The sequence below is a fragment of the Parasteatoda tepidariorum genome, chromosome 9, assembly GCF_982258835.1.
Source record: "Parasteatoda tepidariorum strain Cologne lab strain chromosome 9, Ptep-v5.0, whole genome shotgun sequence".
In the NCBI taxonomy this organism is placed as follows: domain Eukaryota; kingdom Metazoa; phylum Arthropoda; class Arachnida; order Araneae; family Theridiidae; genus Parasteatoda; species Parasteatoda tepidariorum.
Window position 1 is genome coordinate 101,636,161 of NC_141763.1, and position 24,821 is coordinate 101,660,981.

The window sequence follows — 24,821 nt, forward strand, 5'->3', positions numbered from 1 at the left end:
ATTGTTAAAAAAGGATCTCATGTAATTTATCAATATGTGACTTTGTTACATTTGCCAACTAGTTGAAAAGGCAAGTACAAGGTTTTATATGATATCGATAAAACCCGGCGGTCACGTGATGTTTAATAAACTTTTTTTTTCTTTACTTCCTAACATACTCATTCAATAATACCGACTCTTCCTGTTTAACCCAAAAAACTGTTAACTGTGGGAGCAACCCGAAGTGAACGAACAAAAGTGAAAAGTTGGACAAAATGATGCGACACTTCTCTTATTGTGGGGACAGGTCTGTCCATATTAGTCAGAAAAATTAAAAAAGAAAATAAGGAAAGGTCTTACGTTTTGTTACGGAATCGCGGACAAGTATGTTGGAACAATTGTCGCTGCGGGCATTGAACTAGCTATTTCAGTTATATATACTCAGTCGACACGGTTCAATTGGTTTTCGAACATAGAAGAGGCTTTTAATATCGCTTTTACCTCACTTTACACCTTTCTCTATCACTTGCACGTGGAAAAGTTATTTAAAAGCATCGAGATAGTGGCATTATAATAAGGATTATGGTAACTTTTCGTCACTAGCTTTTTTTAGGGATATCATTTGTGGATGGAGTACTTTAATAACCATAAAAAAAAAATCGTTTAAATTGTCGGTGAATGTAGTCGTTATTCAGCAAACTTCCGTAATGTTTGTTCTTTACTATTGTTTAATGAAACTTCAACTGTAGACACTCGTTTTAGGTTTTGTAAGTTTTCAGTAATGAGTAAGACAAATTTTGGGCTTAAATATTTTTTTTTTTTTTAAGTTTATATCATCTATAAAAAACGAGGCGTTTTTATCACATATTTATAAAATCAGGATCCTAACAGAAAAAAAAACCATTTTACAATGGGTATAGATTCCATAATTAGTTTTTCCCAAATTCACAAAAATCGTGAACAGACAGGTGATTTTTCACAAAAATCAAATCAAATCAAACAAAATCAGATGGCTGGGACATGATTTTCATCGTGAAGATCTAGCTAAAAAACTAACATTTTTTAAAGATTGAGGGTAGAAGGAAGAGAGGGGATGCCTGCAACAAGGGACTCTGTATAGAAGGATCTTAAAGTATTGGAAGCGAATCGATGGAGAAATCTAGCTACAAGTCGAACTGTCTGGAAGAGGCATACTGAGAAAGCCTTGGCCTGCTCTAGGCTGTAACGCTGTTAGAGGAGAAGAAAATTTCACAATTTCTCGATAAACAGGACTTTTCATAAAAAAATCTAGAAAAATCTTAAATATCCTATAAACTATTTAACATCACATGTTTACATCTTGAATATACGAGGAGTTTTAACATTTAACTCAACCTATCTGCATAATGTTAAAAAATAAAATTAAATTAAGAAAAGGATCTATAGAGTAAATTAGAGAAGTAAAAAATTTAGAGTATTTTTTTACCAAAATTTTGGTATAAAATCTTCGAAAATTACTATTTTGGTAAATTTTTTGTTTCAATCTTTTCATTGAAATGTATTCTATTAAACCTAGTAACCAAATTTTAAAGTTAGAATTACATTTCAAACTTTTTCAAAACATTATAATTACCTTCGAAAAAGCTTGAAATATAATTGAAGAATAACTTTCAATCAATAAAATTAAAATAAATTTCAAGGTTGCAAGAAATTTTAAAACTTTTTCAAAGATATTGTAATACGTAACTTTAAAAATGTTTCGAAAATATTTTCAACCTTAAGATTTAAAATTTGGTTTCTATCTCCATTAAAACACATTTCAATAAAAGAAATTAAAGCCTAAAATGAAATTAAAGAAATCTCGTTCCTTAGGGTATAATACGGATGAAGTAAGATCTGTCTCTAAAGTACTTATAAACCAAAAAAAAATTGAGGTTTGCCAAGAGATATATGTATTTTTGTCACGTAGTGTGAAAATTCTACTCATTTTATGAATTTAGAAAAATAAGAGTCCTAATTTTATAAACCTTGTTGTTTTGTCCCGAGTTTTTCTAAAGAATCCTGTTTTTGTAAAATCATGAAAACTCTACTCATAAATTTATTGAATCAAAAAATACCGTATAATCAAATTCTCTCCTCTAGGGTCTTATATTTATTTATATGTGTGTATGTGACAAAAGCTGTTTACAAGTAATTGTTTTTTGGAAGTTTGAAAATTATGAATTTAAAGACGTCGTCGACTCAATTTTTCAAAAGAAAAAAATAAGGTTCCATTGTTGAGATAAAAATTGTGTGAATTATCCGTTTATACGATTGAATAATGTGTGAAGAGACTGTTTTTAAGATTTAATAATTTTGAATGGGTGTGTTTTTATGATAAAACAATTTCTGAGGGTCCGTTTTTAAGACATATTAATTTCAAAAGAATCTGTTTTTATGGTAAAATAATTTGTATAGGATCAGTTTCTTACAATAAAATATTCTGCGAAGGGTTCGTTTTTGCAATAAAATAATTTGTAAAGGGCCCGTTTTTAGAACAAAATGTTTTGTGAATGTTCAGTTTTTACGATAAAAATTTTTTTGAAAGGTCTGTTTTTAAGATAATATATTTCCTGAACTATCCGCGTTTAAACGATAAAAAAAAAAAAAAAATAGCGTGAAGCGTCCGTTTTCACGATTAAATATTATTCGAGGTGTTCTCTAAAGGATTTCGCCTAAAATGAAACCTGGTTAGGCTAAACCAATTATAAATTACTACAATCGGTTATTATAAGGGCGAATTTACTACGTGTGAGACCTAAAATCTTTTTTATAATTATAATCCTGGTTCGAGGTTCACACCCTTGGCGGTACATGATTCACTAGTGTTGATGGCGGATCACCCATCTGTTAAGTAACTGCCCTTTATATTCTAGAATTGTTGGCCACTTTCATTTTTTCTCTTTTAATTGTCATCGCCGGAGTTTTTTTTTTTTTTTTTTTTTTTTTTCCCCTTTCCTTATTTCATCGCTATTGTTCGTAAATTGTTGAATGGCTGCCCAGCTTTTGTGACAAAAAGGATAATGAATTTCTGAGTGCGTCTTTAGAAAATGAGCAAAGAGCAGGTAGACGCGTGAGTTGTTTTTATTGTTCGAGTTTATTCCACAGCTCGCGATGCCGTTTTTTGCGTCATCTGTGAAAAAGGGTTGAAAGACCTTTTTTTTAAAAAATTTGTTTTATTTAAATATAAAGAATGACGCTTTAATCTTTTTATGGGCTTTAAAGTATTATCTTGCCACTGTGTTGTGTAATCCTTTCTTTTACCTCCAGTACTTTTGAAATTTATCTCTTGCGAATTAAGGAAGAGATTTGCATTTTTTTCAACCGAAAAAGTTCGTTGAGTTCTTCTTTTGTATTGTTAATGGAAATTTAAAAAAAATTTTTTTTTTTGATTAGTGTAAGAGTTTTGTGTACAAATAATTATTAAAACTAGTGGGCTGCGCCCCCTGCTCGCTAACGCTCGCCAACCCCCGAAAATTGCTACGCAATCTTATATGGCTTGCTTCGCAAACCAAAATCGCTTCGCTCGCTACTAACTTAGGCACGTTGCAAATGCACAAAATTCTAAGAATTCAAAACAATCATTCAAATTCATATAAAAACTCTTTTTTTAAAAAAAAATTACATCTTTTTAGTAAATACTAAGTCATTAAAATAAATTTGAATTCAAATAAATGACATGTAATTCGTTAAACCTATTAGAAATGTGCTATAGTTTAAAATCTTAAGATAAAATTTCTGAAACTGATATCTCTTTAAAAAGGTTAAAATTTTGGCTATAATAAGTCTATTAATTAAGTCTATAAATTTATCTATAAATTAAGTATATAAATTAAGTCTATTAAAAATTGAAATAAGTGAATTGCAATGGAAAAACCTGCATAAACAAAACATTGAATTTCGGAAGAAATCTCATTTGGTGAGAATGCTCTCTCTTGCCAAAAAATACGAAATAAACTGACCTCAAATAAAACTCAAAGGACTTCGAATCAAATAATTAAGGAAACTACTATCACGTTTAATATAAAAGGAAGATTTATTAACTAAACAATAAAATTACAGCATCGCAGTTCCAAAAAACAAATCTTACACTCACTCAAAAAAACAATTTACATTCTAATTAGTCACCATAGCAACCACAAAACTCTTCTCGTTACCATCTATAAACTAATATATAATAAATAAATTATTTAACAAAAAATACGATGCGCATAAGGACATAATATTTTACACTCTGGTATTTCAGTTTCCCTTTTTGAAGGCGCTATATGTTGAGCCATCTCACCTAGATCGGGCATGTGACATTTTTAGCGGCAATCATTGGTCGATTTTCTAGCGTTGCCATTCGGGGAGTTGTAATGAGGCTTTTTTTTGTCGCCGTGTAAGAGAAGTATATTAAATTGAATGAAGCTATGCGTCGCTGCAAGCCGCATCCTGACATCATACATTAGGGAGATTTCGCACTTTTACGTTAGGTTCGGTACGCAAGATGGAAGCACTGCACATGCGGGTCTAAAATTTGGAGACATTTTATTTCATTTTATAACCGGCGTTGAACCAATTCTGAACTATCAATGTTCAGCTCCGTAGCCTTGTCATTTTGAACTCAACGCAGAAGACAAAGGAACTCCCGGATCAAGCATTTACAAACTGGCCATCTTGGAGGACTTTTTCGATGGAACTAATTTGCATTGCTTGGAGAAGAAAATCGCAAAAAGCTCCCACGGTTAGTCAGACGGCAAGAGGATTCTAGCCCATGATCCGTCTGCCACTGAGGATATTTTATGGCAGCACTATAGTCTTTGCGAGCCGGGTGCTGAATTCCTATCGACCAGCCATCGCTGGGATTCGAACACGATTCACCTCATTGGGAGGCAAGCGCTCTATCTCCTGAGCCACCCCGGCTCTCTCCTACGCTAATTGTTCAATTTAGCTATCTCGGGAAGTTTTTAAGTGAATCGAATAACTTTAGCACACAATTTCAATTACAATTGCTTTAATCAATGGCCATGTTCAAAGCACTTCATTTTGCAATTAGATTTCCTTGCGAAATTTAGGATCATGTTCTCTAAATATTTTCCCCCGCCAAAAATATAATGATTACATTCTTTGATTACAAATTTGAAAATATTACTTTTGAAAAGATTACAAAAGCGCAAAGATTACATTCTTTGCGCTTTTGTAATCTTGTCCTATAATTTCCCTTTCGAATTTCAGTTCATGGATCAAGTGTATTTAAAAATATTTTTTGGGCTGTTTAGAATTTTTAAAAGACATAACATTAACCTCACTTCTAGAAAATTCGATTATACACATTATTTGTACTTTTACATTTCTGGATAACCTTCTAATATGCTTTTCTTTCTTTTTTTTTAATCTTGCTTTCATTTTTTTTTCTTTAAATTTCGAATATCGCAAAGCAAAAAGAAATGGGAGAGTATATTATTGATCTGAAGATGATAAAAAGTTATAAATGCATCTTAAATACAGGTTTCGTTCTTTCTTAGTGAACCGGCTTCTGCCCACGTCCAAACCGAGGTGAACAACTGCTAGCTTTCTCACTTTTCTTTATTTAATTCTCTTTTTTTTTTCTTTCTCGCTTCTGTTCCCAAGTAAAGTTTAACAGTATGATTTTAATCAGTAAAAAAAATTAAATAAATAAATAAAAATTATAATAACACTCAACTAGTTAGCCTAAAACGAGTTACTTGGAAATCCTGTTCTATACAATAGTGCTTTTTTAATTAAAAAAAAAATCAATTTAATTGTGTTTCTAGTGTTTAATGAATTTTATTTGTTAAAAGGGAGGAAAAAAAGTTGTAAATTGATACTGAATCGGTGAAGCGAAAGAAGTGGGGGGTGGGGGCTACTGCCCCAGATGCAAATTTTCAACAAAAAAAGGGGGTGAGGGGGACATAAAGGACATCCAGTTGACGACTAAGGACACAAAAACTTTAATTTAATGAGAAAAATTATAGTAAAGATCTAAAGTTTTTAAAACGTTAATATGTGCTTCAAACAAAATATTTTATTAAGATTAAGAACATATTTTTAAGTTTTTGATCATTAACATTTGAATTATCTTTACATAGAAGAAAAAAAAAGTTTGACTATCTTGTTGTAAATAATAAAATTTTTAAGTTTAAAAATATGTAAAATATGGATTTATATTTTTAAAAGCTTTTTCCTCAACAATGAAAATACTTTTTTCCTAGAGCATTTAATTCAGACGTTGTACTGAAGCATTTGATGTTGATTCGAATATATTGATTTGAATCGCACTTAATTTAGCATAGATTTAATCGTGTCACGTGATGTACTCTCATTAGAAATTGAATACGAATGAGATTCCTGCAAGTGACGTAGTGTGGATATCTCGAACCTGAGGGGTCATTAATGCGTGGCATTTGTTCACGTTAGCAACTGTTCTTTCCATTCTATTTCGAGTAAGCCAAGTATCAATTCTCTTAAGTGACATATTCTATATTCCTTCGCAAAGATTCTCTCTCAAAGATTTCCATTCTTTCACTCTATATTTACACAGAAACTTAACTCAAACAGAGGCACGAAGCGGATATGAATCATAAGCAAAATAATTATGCATCGACTCTGCCAGGTACTCAAAACAAAAATTTATCACGATTACAATGAAATAAATAAACAAATAGTAAGTCTAAGTTAAGTAAAAGACGAGAAAGAATTATAATTCAACTAATGTGATGTGCGATACGGCTCTGTATTTAATAAACTTGTGTGGAGAATCTTAGCTCCACTCTAATACGCCATTTTGTTGATAAGGAATAGCTGACGTCATAGGTTAAGTGTTAGGGTATGGGAGGTTTTCTTCTTCTTGAAGTGCAAGTACCCGATTATGAAAATAAGCATTAAATTATAACCTGATCGGGTGTAAGGTCGGGCCCAGTCTAGGCCCGACCTTGTATGTATATATAGTGTTATGCTTACATGCATACATATTTTTTATATGTATTTATCACTGCATTTTATATGTATGCATAAAACTTAAAATAAACGAGCTGTCTTATAAAAACAAAAGTGTTCCCACTCATGCTACGATTACATAGATGGATTATAGCATGGGTCGCCAAACTTTTTTCATCATCGACCCCTATATAATTTTTCGAAATCTCCATCGACCCCCATAAAAGTAATTTTCCGTTAATTAAGATAAAACTCTATTAGATACTGTGTTTGTACATTTATTTCATGATATAAACATTTAATAAAGTGATAGTACATTGTGTAACAATAGTTTTACGAAAAATATATTAATGTTGAAATTTAAATACCTTAATATTTATTAAATAATAAGTAATTATAAATAAGTAGAAATAATAAGTTAAATAACTACAGATTTATTGCTTCTTAACCAATGATATGAGTGTGCCTGGTGTTTTTTGCAAGGTTCGCTATATTGGGTTCAAAATTGGACAATTTTAATTTTAAATCCCCTCGTAACTCCACATTTAATTTATTTCTGTACTTAGTTAAGATTGAATTTACGCCACTGAAACCGGCTTCAACCATATAGGAACTTGGAAAAGCTAGCATAAAAAGGCTAATCTATTTCATAAAGTTCTCCATATTTCTGCATTATATTTATATTTGTTCAAAATTTACTTATTGTTAAATTTTTAAAAAGCGTCTTTGCTTCAAGATCCGATAATAATTCAGCAAACTCATCCTGCAGGTTGATGTCCACGTTTTTGATGATGTGTTTATTAATTTATGTTCGATAAAGAAACTGATATTAAGTCAATTATAAAAAAAATTCGACCCCCTGGATCAGATCGACCCCCAATTTTGTTAAATAGACCCCTGGGGGTCTATATAGACCACTTTGGCGACCTCTGGATTATAGTAAAAGAATCTTGTTCCAATGGATGGTGTTTTCTACACTAGGGAACGCTGCAAGCTCGGGACTGCCTAAATTTCCGGGTTACTGTTTCAGTTGTATTTTAAAGCCATTTGGCATCATTGTGTTTTGAGATTCTTGCAAACAATGTATTTGATTACTTATTACTTGTGTTTACAATGCTAACAATACTTGTGTTTACAATACTAAAAGTGTTAACACTAACGTAAGATGGTGCACAGCTTGCAACACGAACATACAGTAATAAACAAATGGAAAGAGGCCAAATCAAGACGGCCAAAAAAGCGAGTTATTCAAAATCTAGCAACCGTGTCACCTTTTTTAATAATTAATTACAAAATAACTAAAACAAATTTTCACTTCAAACTCACCAGAATTACATAATAACATTAATATCTTATGAAATATGGCAGATTTGAGCTCAGAAATTATCTAATTTAGTCCTTTTATTGAAAACTAAATTATCCGTTTGAAAACATCGCCTATCAGAATAACATGTAGTAAGCAGCTGCAAACTTTTTAATCGGAACTAGAGTAGGTGCCGAGCTCGAGATTGTTATTGTTTACGTTTCCATCCATATGACAGTGCGAGGCCTCACACATCATCAGCAACACTTAAGACATTATTATTAGCTAGAAAGTGATGTTGCCCCGACTTAGCATCGGATTATTATTTATTTCGAAGTTAACAAAACTTTTTAAATATAAAAATTTCAGTCATAACGATGATCTCAAATCTCAATTCATTAGTTTTTTGCTGATTAAGAGAAGTTCTATGAACGTGTGCAATCATGAAGTGACCAGAAAAATGGCAAAAAGTTACCGAACAGTATGGAAGATTTTCAATTGTTGGAAGTCCATTTTTCTCGTAGAAAATATTAAATTTTGTTTCACAGTAAAAAAAAAAAAAAAAAAAAAAAAAAAAAAAAAAAAATAGCCAACCTAATATTATTATTATTTTTAATTCAGCGTGGAATTAAATTCTATTTTTTTTTTTTTTTCAATTTCACTTTTAGAATTCTTTTGTTTACTATTTTATTCGCAATTTTTTTTATCGAATTAATGGATTTTAATTGTAAATTTTTATGTTTACCCAAAAATGTATCTCCGAGTTTTGATTACTTTTTATTTTTCGAATTTAGTAATGATTTCATCTCTTAAAAACTGTGTAACGAGGTGGCAGAACAAATCGTGTTTAAAAATAACACACAAAAAGTTAGCACAGCCTTAAGGTATATTTTTAGATATTTTTTTCAAAAATTTAGAAGAAAATAAAAATATTAGGAAGTCACAATAAGGGAATAGATGGATAACAATAATGAAAGACGAACATCAAAACCTGTTTTATTGCGGAGTGGAACTTCAAGGTGTCTCTAATAATAGTCTTTTTATTTCTCTCCATTTCCTTCCCGCAATCAAACTGACTTTGGTTTTTCATGTACTCGCCTTCCTCAACCTTGATTTTTCTGATTTCGATTGCTGTTTTGTTTTTTTCCCCTCACTTATAAATTAATTTGGGATCCCAAGTGTGTCTACTTTCCCTTCATTTTCAAAAACTAACAACTTAAAATACATATTAATGGCAGTTTTTTTACTGAAAGTTCCAATGAAACCTATGATGCAAAGTTAATGAAAATGCTTGTGATGCCAATTAAAATTTAGACATTAAATGTCTTAGGTAAAATTGCAATTCGTATTTTTATTATTGTGTTAAAAAGTTTTGAACTGAGTGTTTTTATTATCTTTCATAAAACTTTCATTACGTTGAGTTCTGAAATATATTTTTATGAAGTCTACCACAAAACTTTTTTTACATATCATTGTTAATTGAAATAACTTTTAAAATTATTTGTAATTTTGGAGTTCACTTTTCTCATATTTTTCTTCTTCTTTTTCCTATTTCAAAAGTCCCGCAGTGGACTGATCGTTAAGACACGGTTCCCAGCAGATCACCGAAGTCAAGCATCACTGGCTACGGTCAGTGTGCGGGTGGGTGACCACTTGGATCAGTCTGCAAAGGGACCGAGGATGTGCGGTATTGGTCCTCGTTAAACTGTGCTACCGTCAAGTGCTCGATTTCGCGCGCAGGTCGACGGGCTACCGAAGTGGGATTGCCATCCCCTCCGCAGAGGATCAAAATTGTGATGGCATGTCTTCGGATCATCCTCCGAGATGTTTCCCAGTCCGTCGCCAATAGCCCATTGTGCAGCTCTAGTGCGACGTAAATTAACAAGAACATAACAACAACAATCGTCCGAGATTATTTTTTTTTAAATAATCAGCGGATCAGTATTAATTCTATAGTATTGATTGCGTATACGCAATCACGCTCAAAACTGAAATGCAAATTCCAAAACAATTAAAAAAAATTTCTACTTTCAAAAAATATTATTAATTGCGTTTTCCGGCCTCATATCATCCTCCGAGATGTTTCCCAGTCCGTCGCCAATAGCCCATTGTGCAGCTATAGTGCGACGTAAAATTATCAACAACAACCTATTTCAAAAATTAGTTCATTAACTCTAAGTCGCCGTGTTGTTGCAACTAACACAAAAAAAAGCGTATTATTTTTATAAGAGAGTTTTAAAGAAAGATTTCCGCAACTATTGCAATCCTATAACATTTCTCTTTAACACATATTGTTCAACTTTTTACTACAGGGCGATGCTGATGTATTTTTAGCACCGAAGTTCAATTTGTTACTTCACCCGTTTGTTTAAGGGATATTACTGAAATTCAAAATTTTGAATTGAAATAAATAAATTGAACTGAAATTGTTGAGTCACTGTGTCATTTTTTCACGATGCTGAGAGAAAAGTTTTGTCATTTTGCTGTAGACCACGAATGATCGAAATGAGTGGTTATTGACTTTCCACCGGTGAATGTTGACAAGTCTCTTTGGTAAATGTTGGAAATATATACTAGGTATAGTCCGATCGCATCTGCATGTCCGAAATATATATCAAAATGCCACTGAACGGTGTACCCCACATCATTGTAAGTTCAGTGCCACCGCCAGGTATACATTTTCCCAGTATGACCTACATCAATGTTTTTTAAGATTAAGTGCCACTGTCCAGTACGCATTTAATTGGTACTCCGAACACTGACGTTTATCTATCCTCAGTAGATATTAAAATAACGAATGTTGCTGTTGACGTATGCCTGTTTAAGCAGAGGGGGTGCAATTATTCTTGTTTTCCAGTGGCGCCATCTATGGCCAAGAATTCGACTTCCGCCGCACCATACGTCACACCCGTTTATAGGGTGGACCCATTCATACATTCATTCATCCACAGATCGTAATTTTGACCAGAATCAGAGAAAGATCGATCTCCAATCCAGTACCCCCAGAAGTATTGATTTTTTATGGGAGGACTTTAGCGACTCGACAGATTTAACGTGCATCCGTCACTTGACTACACGGGGAGTCTTCGGCCAGCGGGGTTCGAACTCTCGAACATGGGCCCAGCGCCCTACTGACCAGGCAAATATCGTATAAATGTAGTAATATCTATGAATAAATTAATTTCAAATCAGATGTAACAAATATTTCGAACATTCTCCAAAGCGGCTCAGTGATTGTTGACATTTTCGTGATTTCGGTCATTCACGGTAACAGAAATACAACAAACCATTTTTCTTTTTCCATAATTTTTTTATTTATTTTATAATATAAATCCTTTTTTATGATGTGCTTAAAATGATGCATTCTATTGTTTCAATTCGGAGATAAAAAGGATGAATAAAAAAAATGTCATTTTTATTTTTAGGTATTCTCGAAATAGAAGTGTATTCCTCGAGAAAAAAAGAGAAAACAGTTCCTATGAGAGCAATTCGGATTTCCCTTTTGGGAGTGCAGATATAGAATTTATCAATAACTCAGGTAAAAAATTATTTCAGAATCTAGTAGTAATTAAGAGAATGTTTTCGTGTCAGTAACCAAAAAACATCACAGGACGTTCGTAGCCATCCCTGAGACGAGAAAGCCACAACCATTCTCTTTACCTTCATGATCATTATTTGCACCTATTAGTGACTTAACCAACACCTCCTAGAAAGAAGGCCTCAGCACAAATCAATTTAGCAGTCCGACGTAACGAACGTAAACTGCGCAGTGGATGAAAAATAAGAAAGATGTCACTACGTGCGGTCTACTAAGCTGCGCACTGGTGGCAAATACGAAAGTTGTCATTACGTTTGGACTACTAAAAGATCAAGTTTCTTGTTTACTCGTGCTGATGCCTCTTTTCTAGAAGGTGTTGATCAAATACATCAGAGGAAGTTGCTAAGTATCATTCTCTTTACTTTCATGATCTATTAGAGATGAGATGGGCTTAACACGAGCCCGCACTCGTTTATATAAAAAAGGTTTTGGTCGGGCTCGGACTTATGGGGAGATTTCCGCATCGTGATCAGTGGCAGAATAATCGCCAAGTCATATGCAACTTCCGGTCAGCTGCCCGCGAGAACCTCAAAAACAAACAAAAAATCATAGAAAGGAACCAACTCGAAATTCTATAAATTTGTCTAAATGTGTTAATTTGAAAAGTTTTTTTTTTTTAAGAGATGAATTTCTTGTCTTCCTGCAGTAAAATTGCACTTAAAAAGCGAAATATCTCGTCTTCCATAGTTTTGTTTTTTATGTGTCCCCGGGATTTTTTTATGTTTACTAAGGACAGCATAGCTCGCCCGACACGAATTAAAATAATGCGCACTGGACAAAGCATTTCATCTCCCAGAAATACTTTTTTGTGCAATAAATAAGAAATTAGTCATTTGTGTTTTGATATTTTTATAGAACATACAAATAAAAGCGGAAATTTTTACACAGATCTTTATTCTTTGCATAAAAGGTTGTCGAAATAGCGTTCGTTTTAATTATCTTATTTTTCTTGCATTTTTTTCCTTCTTATTTTTCGAAATTCAACGGAAGAAAAGACACGCTAGCGTCGTTTTGTCTTTATTCAAAATGTATTTTGATTTATTTAATATTTAACATTTCAGTTGTACATTTTCAATTATTTTTAAATTGTTCTAGGATTTTATAATGAAAAAACATAACTACTTCAAAATGTATATCTTTTCTTCTTTCGTTTTAGCTTTGAAAGAAAATCAACCTTACTGTCAAATAACTTTAAAAAATACCAAAGAAGTAAGCATTTCTTTGTCTTTGTTATAATTACTTTATTTATTCAATTTTGCAAATTACTTGTGTTTGAAATATTTTTTTGATTATCATTTTTTATGGATTATTTTAAATTATATTGTGCAAAAATTATTTATTTTTTACCTGATTATTAAGTGGAGTTGAAAATGCAAACTATGGACCAAGTCTGTGAATTTGGATAAAGTTGATAAATTATGTAGTAGAGGTTTGGCATTCTGTTACTTTGCAGCATCAGAACTATCATACTACCAAGTAACAGGATTACATTTTGATTTCATGAAAATATGACAATTCATGACAATTTCCAGAAAATATTACATTTTTATTAAAAAATAGAAAGAAAAGAGATTAGATTGAATTGTTAAATTATCATAGTCATCTGTGAATCATAAAATTACCATTTATTATTAAAAACCATCTATTGTTTTAAGAGCTCAAAACTTTATCAAGTAAACCATTTCAAATTTATGCACAGTAATTGCAATGTAAACCATTGCAATTTGCACAATGTAAACCATTTTTGATCTAACGATCAGATCTGCATGTCCTAGGAATTCGATTTTGATGGTTTGAAAGGGTGACCTCAAATATGCTAAATGATTGGTGCAGAGCCGCGATGGATACTTTTTCTGGATAAACATACTTTTTTTTCGACAGATTTGGATTCCTGACCCTCAAAATATAGTTTGCAGTCACAATTTGGAAAATATGAGCGCAATTGCTTAGTTAGGAGAGCAGTCCAAAGTTTGCATCTGATATTGTAATGAAAATTAACATATTTTAGATCATCCCTTTAAACCATTAGGATTGAGTCCCTAGTACATCATGATACAATCGTTAGATCAAAAGTTATTCTAGGTGTTCCATTTCTTTAATTAACTTTTTTGCGCACTGGACATTTTAATACATTGATCTTATGTATTCATTCAAATTCGCTTTGAAAAGGAACTCATGGGGTTTACGACTACTAATATTCAACTCCGTAGCCTTGTAATTTTGAACCCAATCCAGAAGACAAAGGAACTCCTGGATCAAGCATTGGGGAAAAATTTTGCCTTCGTGTAGGTCATTTTGATAGAACTGACCCGCATTTGCGTTACTTGAAGAGGAAGACCACGAGAACCTCCCATGGTTAGCCTGACGGTGCAGGGACTCTAACCCATGATCCGTCTACCACTGAGGATATTTCACGTCAGCACTGTGGTCGATGCAAACCGGATGCGGATTCGTACCAACCAGCAATCGCCGGGATTTGAACCCGGGTCATCTCATTGGAAGACGAACGCTCTATTCCCTGAGCCATCGCGGCTCTTGACTTGACATTTTGTAACAATTCTTAAATTAATTATAAAAAATATTTATGGATTTTATGTACAGAATAACATTCTGTATTAGTATCGTAGTTGATATAATAATTTACTTTAAGCAAGAAACTGCTAACTGTCGCTGTTCAATAAAAGTTGAACATGATATTGATGAAAACAAATATTTTATAATAACTCTTAAAATAATTTTTAAAAGATTTATGGATTTTTTGCATAAAAATGACATTTTATGCCATTACCTCACTGGATTATTTGACAGTTTCATTTTTACATCATTTCTCAAATGTTCACACTTTTTTCTTATACAATTTTCCCACCCCTGTGTAGTCTGTGGTAATAAGGGCCGTTTCTAAACTAAACTCAGTGGCGGGTCAGCTCAAAGAGGGCCTACTATGTCCATTTCAGTTTTCCTGACCTTCACTCTGGGGTGCAGGCGTTCTGGTTGGGTGGTCAGCCAAACGCGAAATCCCCTGTTTTTAGTCTCCAAGCATGCTTGGTACTCATTTTATTGACCCACTGAAAGAATGAAAGGCTGAATCAACCTTTCCCGAACCCAAGACTGAGAGAGTGAAGAGCTACCACTCAGCCACTGGGCTTTTCTCTATTCTAATTCTAGATAAATGGGTGTTTCGGGGCATAAAAAGCACCTAGTTTTGTCTAACTGTAGGAATGATAGTGTGCACAAATTAATGATGAAATATGCAATGCTGCTATGAATTTGAATCTTTCATATGCAAATTCTAAATTTATTTGCCTTTTAGATTTTATAATAGCTATTTTTGCATATTATTGTTAACTGATTAACAAAATTATTTGTCATCTTCATTTAGGTCACTAGTTTCAATAATATTGGTGAAGCTATTCAGAAGTTAGACTTTAGAAATGCAGTGCATGATATTAGAAGGTTTAACTACATATGCAAGGTAAGCCTAACTATTGTAAAACAATTTTAAATTATTCCTGAACTGATGTCATCGTACTCCCTGTAAACATTTTTATACACCTTTGTAATTTCAAATTTTCAAGTTTCATAGTTTTTGTTGCAAAACGAAATGTAACAAAAGTTGAACAGTGACAGTACTTGTGATTTTTTAATAGAAAGACAATGTTTAAAAAAAAAAGAAATAAGTTATCAATATTTAACTTCTAAAAATATATTTGGTTTGTTGGTAAAAGTCATTGGGCTAAATTTTTTTGTTTAAATAAAAGTTTTTATCCTTGTTTTAAAAGTAAAAAAGATATTCTTTTAAATTATGCAGTTTTGTTTGTATTTAATTAAAATCATTAACAATTATTTAGTTTTTGAAAAAAATCCAATTTTTCTTATACAAGCTAAATTTACGATTTTGAAATGGTTATTTGGTCCGTTTTGAAGTGGAATATTAAAATAATGTTAATGAATATATTTTTTTAGTGTGTTTCAGAATTGGTTTTTACATTCCATGATCTGAAAATCTCATTAAAAAATTTTCAGCAATTTTAACTTATTTTTCTTCACATTTATTTAAAAAAAATTAAACTCACCCTTACAGAATTAATCTTCTTATGCCCGAATGAAATAGTTTCATATATTGTTCATTACATTTTATTCCAGCACAAAGATAACTTTTATGATATAATGTTAAAGTTAACATTTTATTTACTTTATATCATTTCTGTAAATTGTTTTCCTTTTTTCAGCTTTTACATTTGCTGATTACCCAAAATCTCACAACTTTGAGTGGTCGTGCAACACAAATACTCTTTGTAGTCCTAGAAGAAGTCGCTCGACAAGGTATTTTAATGAATAGTTTTGTTCTATGGAGAGAAAAATTAAATAATAGATACTCCATTTTAATATGTATTGCATTTTATTGTAGTTTTGCTTTTAGTTCACATTCAGACTTTTTTTAAAAAAGATTTATTTTAAATGAGAAAACTAACTTTATCAATTTATCTACAGTGTTATAGTGTATGTTCCCTAGTAACAATTTCACCTTGGCCCCAGTGGGGCTAATAATTGGCTCAATATGTGCTCCAGATAATATCAGCCTATATAGAGTCAATATAAGGCCCAAATATATATATATATATATTATCTGAATAATGATTATAAAAATAAAATATTGGGTGACAATTCTATATAGGGTCAATATTGGTTGTGAAATATCGGGTGAATCGGATGTTTCTATATAGGGCTAATATCAGAGAAATAATAGCGTTGTGAACCCTTATTGAACCAAGATTTGTGAATATTGAATCAATGAAGATGAAAATTATTTTGCTGCTTGGGTTATCTTAAATAGATATTGTCTTTTAATAAAGTCACTGCTATTTAGATACTCATTGCAATAAAAAAAAATTATGCCCAAACTAGAACAAACTTCAGTATCTGTTTATTTAAACTAAGAGAATAAAGATAATACAGCTAAAATGTAGTAGAATTAATAGTTTTTTTAAAAAAAAGATGTGTTTATTTAAAACTTTCTATCATGATAAAAATCAAGCACAAAAAATATAATTTTAAAATAAAAAAATAAATTTAGAAAAAGAGATATTTCATCTTTTCACTTAGAGACAAAGAACTTTTTCAGTCAAGCATGAAAGCAAAAGAAATTTTTTTTAATGCAATTAACTTAATTTGTATTGCATTAAAGAAATCCCACCTTTTTAAAAAAAAGTTTCTGGTTATCTTGATAGCAATGGGATTATAACCATTATAAGCCATTACCCATTATGTTGGGTTTATTTCTTGCTTAAGGATGTATTATTTCAATACTATACGGGCAATTGAGTAACATCACGAAGAAGATCACTGATACCCACACATGCGACCTATTATGTCAGCGCTAGTATTATGAAATATTTATTATTATTTTATTCATGAATGCTTGAAAAAATTTTTTAATTGTAATGTATACAACTTCTTACATCATTTAATGTATGCAAATTAACATTGTAACGTACAAAATTTGAACCAAATCGATAGTATAGTTTCTGAAAAATTGAATTTTAAAAAAGTAGTATTTATAAAATTCAATTTCTCAGGAGCTATTCAACCGATTTCGCTGGAACTTTGGATTTTGCCATGTAAAATTACATTTGTTAAAATGGTGTAAAAAATTGTATACCTTACAATTCAAAATTTTTTTGATGTTAGCGTCAACTGATTGTTTATAAGCGAAACGGAGTGTTAAAGTCGAGCTAAGTTTCTCCACACAATTTAGAATGTTAATTAACACAGCTATGTTAATTAATTAAATGCTGCGCCGTATCGCACATCGAATTTGTTGAAGTATAATTCTTTCTCTTTGCGTCTTTTACTTAACTTAGATTTTTTATTTATGAGTTTTATTGTAAACTTGATATTTTTTGTTTTGCGTACATGGCAACTTCGATGCATAATTAGTTTGTGTTCTATAAGGCTTTCTGTCTGTATTTGTGTTAAGGAAGAAATATATAGTGAAGGAATTGAAATCTTTGTGAAAGAATGTAGAATGTGTCACTTAAGAGAAATGATACTTGACGGGCCTGGCTTATTCGAAATAGAATGGAAAAAGCAGTTGCTAACGTAAACAAATGCCACACTTCAACAACTAATCAGGATCAAGATACCCACAATACATCACTTCCAGTTATCCCATTGACTGTAAACACTGTCCATGGGTCTACGTCCAACTGTAAAACGCTATGTTTTGCAGCCATAACTTGAAATTTGATATCAATTTGTTCTCAGACCCAATTTACAATCCCTAAAATCTCATTTTTATTAATGTTTTTCAGCAATTTTAAAATACTTCAAGTAAACATTTTCTGATGTAGGAATTGAGAATTTTTATTGGCATCATAAAAATTTTAAATGTGTTGTTTAGTATTTAAAATAAACTAAATTCATTAAAAGCAAGCAAAGTGACTAAAATTTCCATTATTTTGTAGCCTGCTGAAATCATGACAGTTATAAAGTTTGACCCAGAATATTGTTGAAGAAGTTGATATATCACCAAGAATAAAAACTTTCATAACTTATAAATGTTTTATAATCAAACCCAGTTGAAAGTTTATTGATTCATGAAAAATTGATAAATTTAAATTTGGCATTCATGTTAAGTTTAATTTGTTGCAAATTCCACTCAGAAGTTTAAATAAATTTATTGAAAAAATATCTTAATTTCTTTTTTTTGTTTGACAAAATATTTTTTTTAAAATTATGTGTGTTGTTGGACTTTTAAAAGACCAAAATCTTTATAGCTGTATCATTAAAAAAACTTCTCTTTTTCTATGACCCTTTTTTTGTTCATCACCTATAGGGGTAAAGAGAGTCCAGTATAGATATTTTTCATCCTTGCCTAGACCTGAAAATTTAAATTTACAGTTAGCCAGTGACTGGTAGACTCTAATGACCTAGTAGCCACTTATTTCTCAAACCTAATGAGTCGATGACCGATATTGATGGGTCCTTTAAATTTAATAGCCTTTTTTAATAAATCTTTTTTTGCTTGTATTAAATTATGTTTTTGAAAAAAAATCATATTACAAATAATCTATCTACAGCTAAAAAAAGTTAATTCAATAATAAAAATAATATAAATATGTGACAAAATTTAGTTAAACATACTGACTTTACAGAACCTTATTCAAAATTATTTGGGGAGGAATTAAGTCGCTTCTTTTTTTATTGACTCGTCGCATGGCAAATAGCCTGCCCTAAAGTACCCCACTGAGTGTTTGCATCATTTTGTCACTCACTCGTACCTGAACTTTTGGAAAGGAGTGTTAATTAATAACAAATCTTTATTAATCTTTCAAACTCGCATTCTTGACCATTAATATTTTGAAACATTTAAAAAGAGAGTGTCTTTTTCAGTGGCAAGCAACCAACAGAACTTGCACATACTCCACATGCTTCTGTACGACTTGCGGAGGATCATTAGAAAGTATTATTGCTGGGGGAGACCTCTTGGCAGCACCCTCCTCTGGGAACAACATCTGAAGACTATTGACAGAATTTGTCAATTCGCTAGTGATATAGAAATCAAGCAGGTAATAAAACATGTTGTAAAATAGAATTGTCTTAAAAGTACTTTAATGATCACATACGGAGATTCAGTCTTGATGGTTATGAAGGCCTCCTCATAAATATGTTCTTTCTTTAGAACAGATGACATTCTAAGTTGAAAAATCAGACAGTTTCAAAGTAACAAATGTCAATATCTTGTGTATTAGAATATAATAGATTCTATTGATCTTAAGTGATTTTTTAAGGGCATATTACTTGTAGAAATGTCGTATATATTCTATAAATATATTTTTTCTTTGAATTTTCCTTGAGAAATGTTTTTAGAAATTTTATCTGCTGTTGCGAAAAGCAACCACATTTGCATGTGTGGTATGAACCAAAAAAGTAAATCTGTAGAATTTTTTTTTTATTAGCGATAGATACAAAAAAAAAATATATATATATAGTACAAAAATATACTAGTAGTCTGGTTTTGTTTACTGTTGGTTCGTAAAGTTACAATTTATGGGTTGGCATATCATGTATGTTTCTCAGAGCGCTAGTTTTATTTAGCCTAAACTATAGACATGACTGTTAAATAGAGCTTGTTAATTTTCTTTTTATATCTTAATATATCATTTGCATATGTTTTTCAAAACTATTACAAGATATATTTTTAAAATTTAGTATTTCTCAATCGTTTAAACAATATAAAAACTTTATTTTGCATAATGTTTTACTTGTACATGTCAAATTTTTTACCACTATTCCTATAAAAAATATTAATTAATTATCTTCGTAATACATAAGATATTTCGAATTGAAGAAACTTTGCCTACTGCAAAATATTTAAGCTGTAAATAAAAATATTTAAATCATTATTGCGCATAACTTATTAGATCTATATAAAACAATAGTGAATGTTTAGACTTTCAAACATTAGCTTTTCTCAAATTGATTGAGATATGTTCGTTAAAAACTATTTTGTTAATTCTAACTGTACAATTAGTAAAAAGATCAAAATACTTTAAAGATAATACTCTAAAGCAGCTGTACTAAAAGCAAGAAGTTAAGTGGCTTGTTTAGTTTTCTCTGAAGCACTGAACGTTTAGAGTACTGAACTCTTAATGTTTTAACACGAAAAAGTTGCAATTGCAATGCATGTCAGTTTCATGTAATTAATAGTTTTGGCAAAAAAATTACAAGGCTTAATTTTTATAAAGCATATATGCATAATATAATAGTGGTACATAACATGTATGCTCGAAATTAGTAAGAAAAAAGCATGTGTAGGCATGAACATGAAAAGAAATATCAAATTAGCACTATCTCCTTCAGATAGTCGAAGCAAACTTATAAGTTTTGATTTTTTTTTAATTGTAAATTGTTAACAATATTTTCGTAATATTTTTATTCTTTTATCAACTAATTGTAATATTATTAATTATAATATTAATTATTTCACCCTTTATGCAAATACATATTTTGAATAAATCTTTAATGTGAATATTACTGAATATTAAATCTTGTATTTTAATTTGACATCCAAATTATGCTTTTTTTATTCTCCAGCCAATGGATGATGGTTCTTATAGATTGACCGATATGCCGGCAGCAATATTAAGAGAAATTTTGCTTAGGTTAAGTGACTATAAAGACCTGATGAATTCCTCCCAGGCATGTGATGACATGAAATTTCTCCTTGATGAGCAGCACATTTGGAGAGAACTATGCAAATTTCACTTTTCCCGAGAGCAAATTAAAGTACTTATGGAGAACAACAAGTTGAAACCTTTGAACTCAAAAACTGATTGGCAGCTTGTTTTTCATCAGTTACGAAAGTAAGAAAATTATGGTCACTTAAACTTCTGTCAAACCTTCACATCCCAAATTTGATAAAAACGATCTGGAAAAAAATCAGGGAATTGTGTTTGTGGCTAACCTGTTTAGTAGAAATAATGACTGTACTGATATTTTAGAGGTTGTGTAACATGTATTTACTTTAAACACTGTCATTAACTTTTCTTCTTAATTTGATTCAACCATTTTGCTGAAACTAGCCTGTTTTGTCTTCTGCTACAGTTATCCCCACTTAATTGCATATCTTTTACAAATAAAATTTAATGCCGCCAGGCTAACCGTGAAAGGTTATCGTGGCTTTTCTTTCCATGTATGTTACTTCTCTTCAAAAATTCCTCCACGAAGGCAAATTTCTCCCAGTACTTAATCCAGGAGTTCCCTTGTCTCCTGGACTGGGTTCAAAATGACAAGGCTATGGAGTTGAACATTAGTAGTCATAAACCCAAAAATTGTGTCGGCTGCTCAACGAGGGTTATAAAATAGACCTCTGGTCGATGTGCCCTGCTCCATTTAGCTGCCCAACCTCCAAGATTCTGTTTATGAAACTACTCATTCACCCCAAACATTGTTGTTCACAGTAACATTTTCACAAGTTTCTTTTGGATTCTTTAAGTGCAAAGTTTTTTTCTCCATTTTATGGACATATATACCTATCTATACACTCACATCTAACATGTCAATTTCTTTAAAAATCTTGGTAATTCAGGCAACTTCCTTTCAAACATGCAACTAGCAAAGGAAAACTATTTTCGGAAATCAAGAGTCGTCAAGAAATGCACAGAAAATTCCAAGATCCTAATATTTCCTCCAAACGAAATCCTATAATTCATACTTAGGGATTGTTCACTGATAACAAATATACACTTAGTTCAAGCGTATAGCCTTACTTACAGTATTCATTGTTTTAAACTTTTTCAGAATTCAGTCATTTCATGAAAATTTAACTGAAGTAACATGTTTACATTATCTAATTTTTATGTAATTAATTCAGTCTACATACATTTACTATTTTAACAAAAAGCAATAACAATTATTGTGGGGAGGGGGAATTATTTTCAGAAGTATTGATTTTTCTTTTACATCTGACATTTTAAAAATACAGTACACTCTCGATTATCCCTGCGCGGATTATCCGGTTTGCGGATTATCCGTGCTCATTCCGGAGTCACACAAAAAATATGAAGAGAAACATTTTTAAGATTAAAAAAAAATTAATTCTTGAAGTTATAACACTACCAAATTTTTGGAAAGCAATATTCGTTATTGGATTGCAGTATATGGAACAAATCGTCTACGTTATGGATGATATGGAAAATCGTCTACGTTATCACGATCGTGGAGAAAGAGGATACCGCTTGATGAACAATCCTCTTCAGATGTTCAAGAAAAATATGATAACAGTATTCTCGAACAAGCAAAAGAAATCTAAGGTTTCAAAATTCTTTATGAAGAAAATTTAGAAGATTGGTTTCAAAGTGATGCATGTGGGCCTGGCTTCCAGTATATTTGACTGATGAAGACATCGTTATGTTGTTAAATCAAATAGTGATGATAGTAACTGATGCAGAAGATGTAATAAATGAATGAAATACAATTTCTCATTCTGCTGCTCTGTGGAAACTTTATTAGATTGCATGGGAGGATTTGATTACGGTGACATTACTGCGGTTCGTAAAATATATGTATCGATATATGGCAAAAACGCATTACACATTTTTTAATAAGGAAAATTCCTAGTTTGATGTTATGCATGCAAATGTCAGTAATTTTTATATTTTTTGTACTGATATTGAATTTTTCTTTAATAAAAGGAGTTTTCGGATTATCCGTGTTTTTCGATTGTCCGTGCGACCTGTCCCGGTGATTAACCCGGATAATCGGGATTTCACTGTAATTGATTACAATAAAGAATGCGGAAATAGTATCATAAAATGTTTCAATGGCTAATTCAGGGATTATCCACTAAATGACTGCTCTGCATTTCCGAATGAGACCTTATTTTAAAATTATTTGATAAAAGAAGTTTTGAACTTTATTACAAACATTAATTAAATATTGATGTGAGGGAATATTATTTAATTGATATAGTTTATTTTTTATTGCAACAGTACTATAAAATTTCTTTTCATGCATTGATGTGAAACTATTACTAGTTATTCAGTATTGATAAAATGACACTAGAAACCGTTAAAACTTTCTGAATTTGAAAATAGTAATTTTTATATTTTTCCATGCTTTTGTATTGCACTAATTAGAGAAAATCATGCTCTTTAACTTGCTTTAAAAAAAAATACTTATATTTATTTTGCCCATTATGAAGCCTTTTCTAAATGTATAATGTTTACTTTTCAGAAAACATGGTTTAAAAGAGGAATATGCAGAGAGCTTATTTTTATGCCGGTATTGCCGATGCTTGTTTTGGAAGGTGAGATAATTTACACTTTCATTTTATTCGTAGTTAATTCTTTTTATTTTAGAAAGCTTAATATTGTATGAAATTACTCATGATTTTGTATTACTTAATTTAATTCTATAATTAAGTATAGGCCAGTTTTGAATTTGCCTGCTCACTCTGTGCAGCCCTCACTTAAAGTAATAATGTGATAAAACTTCACCCTGTGTGTAAGCAGGGGTGATAATGGGGGGGAGAAGTCACCATAGCTATTCTTAAGGGTTGAATACTTTTTTTAAAAATATTTTATACAGTTTTTTAGTTTTAAAAGTTTAATTTAGGTTTAAAGAAAATTTTTGATTATTTAAGAAGTCATTTTTTTATATTTGGGGGGGGGGGATAATTTATAAAACCTTTTTGGTGAGTTATATTTTTCCTGCCTATTAATGACATAATCCTCAATGCACAACTTAACATTCACATAAAAAAAAAATAAGAAGCGCAGTTACCATTAGTGGTTTAGTAAGAATTTTTGGGGTTGTGGATTAGACTGCAAAATCTTTTCTGCGGAGGAAAACTTTTTGGATTTTTTTTAGAGGGGATTATTTTTTTATTTAATCTTCAGTTCAAAATTTACATAATAAGAGAAGAGGATTAGTTGAACTTAAGACAGTAATTTTAATTCTTTAGGGGGTATTTTTTACCTCTTTTAGTGAAGTTATTACTTAGATAATTTTAGTTACATCTTTATTACATCCAAAAAATATGGTGGAGTTCTCGCATAAATCTAAGCTTTTTTTTTAAACCTTATTACGTGCAACTGCAGTGGTAACGAGTCTACTTTCAAAGAAGTTGAAATTTCACGTACATTACACGTTAATTTTTCAATTTTGGTTGAAGAATTAAATTAGTTGATAACAGTTCACAAAGAATTGAAAAGTAATGATATCATTTATGACGTTAAAGATCTTATGTAATCACCAGCGTCGTTTTAAAACTGAAAAAAAAAACTGGTAGCAAAATTTTTAAAAGAACATGTGGCGTAACTACCACTACAAAAGTTTAACATCATTCACTAGTATATAAAGCATGCTAACTTGATTCTATCATGAGGTACCTTCTGATAGATGACGGTTGGCATGGTCGATAACTCCGTCCCCACATTGGTGACCTTCGAACGTGATTTGCTCACGCAAGTAACGCCCACT

At 31.2% G+C, this 24,821-nt stretch overlaps 1 protein-coding gene across 1 annotated transcript in view; it reads left to right on the plus strand.

Annotated features, from left to right (window-relative positions):
- The window catches only part of LOC107454526 (F-box only protein 32), a 57,322-nt gene that overhangs the window by 30,894 nt on the left and 1,607 nt on the right, over positions 1-24,821 (plus strand). The window contains exons 2-8 of the mRNA XM_087152515.1: positions 11,665-11,777; positions 12,994-13,046; positions 15,217-15,309; positions 16,067-16,160; positions 19,230-19,405; positions 20,934-21,202; positions 23,574-23,646. Coding sequence (XP_087008641.1) covers positions 11,665-11,777; positions 12,994-13,046; positions 15,217-15,309; positions 16,067-16,160; positions 19,230-19,405; positions 20,934-21,202; positions 23,574-23,646 — 871 coding nt within the window. The remainder of the gene's footprint in view (positions 1-11,664; positions 11,778-12,993; positions 13,047-15,216; positions 15,310-16,066; positions 16,161-19,229; positions 19,406-20,933; positions 21,203-23,573; positions 23,647-24,821) is intronic.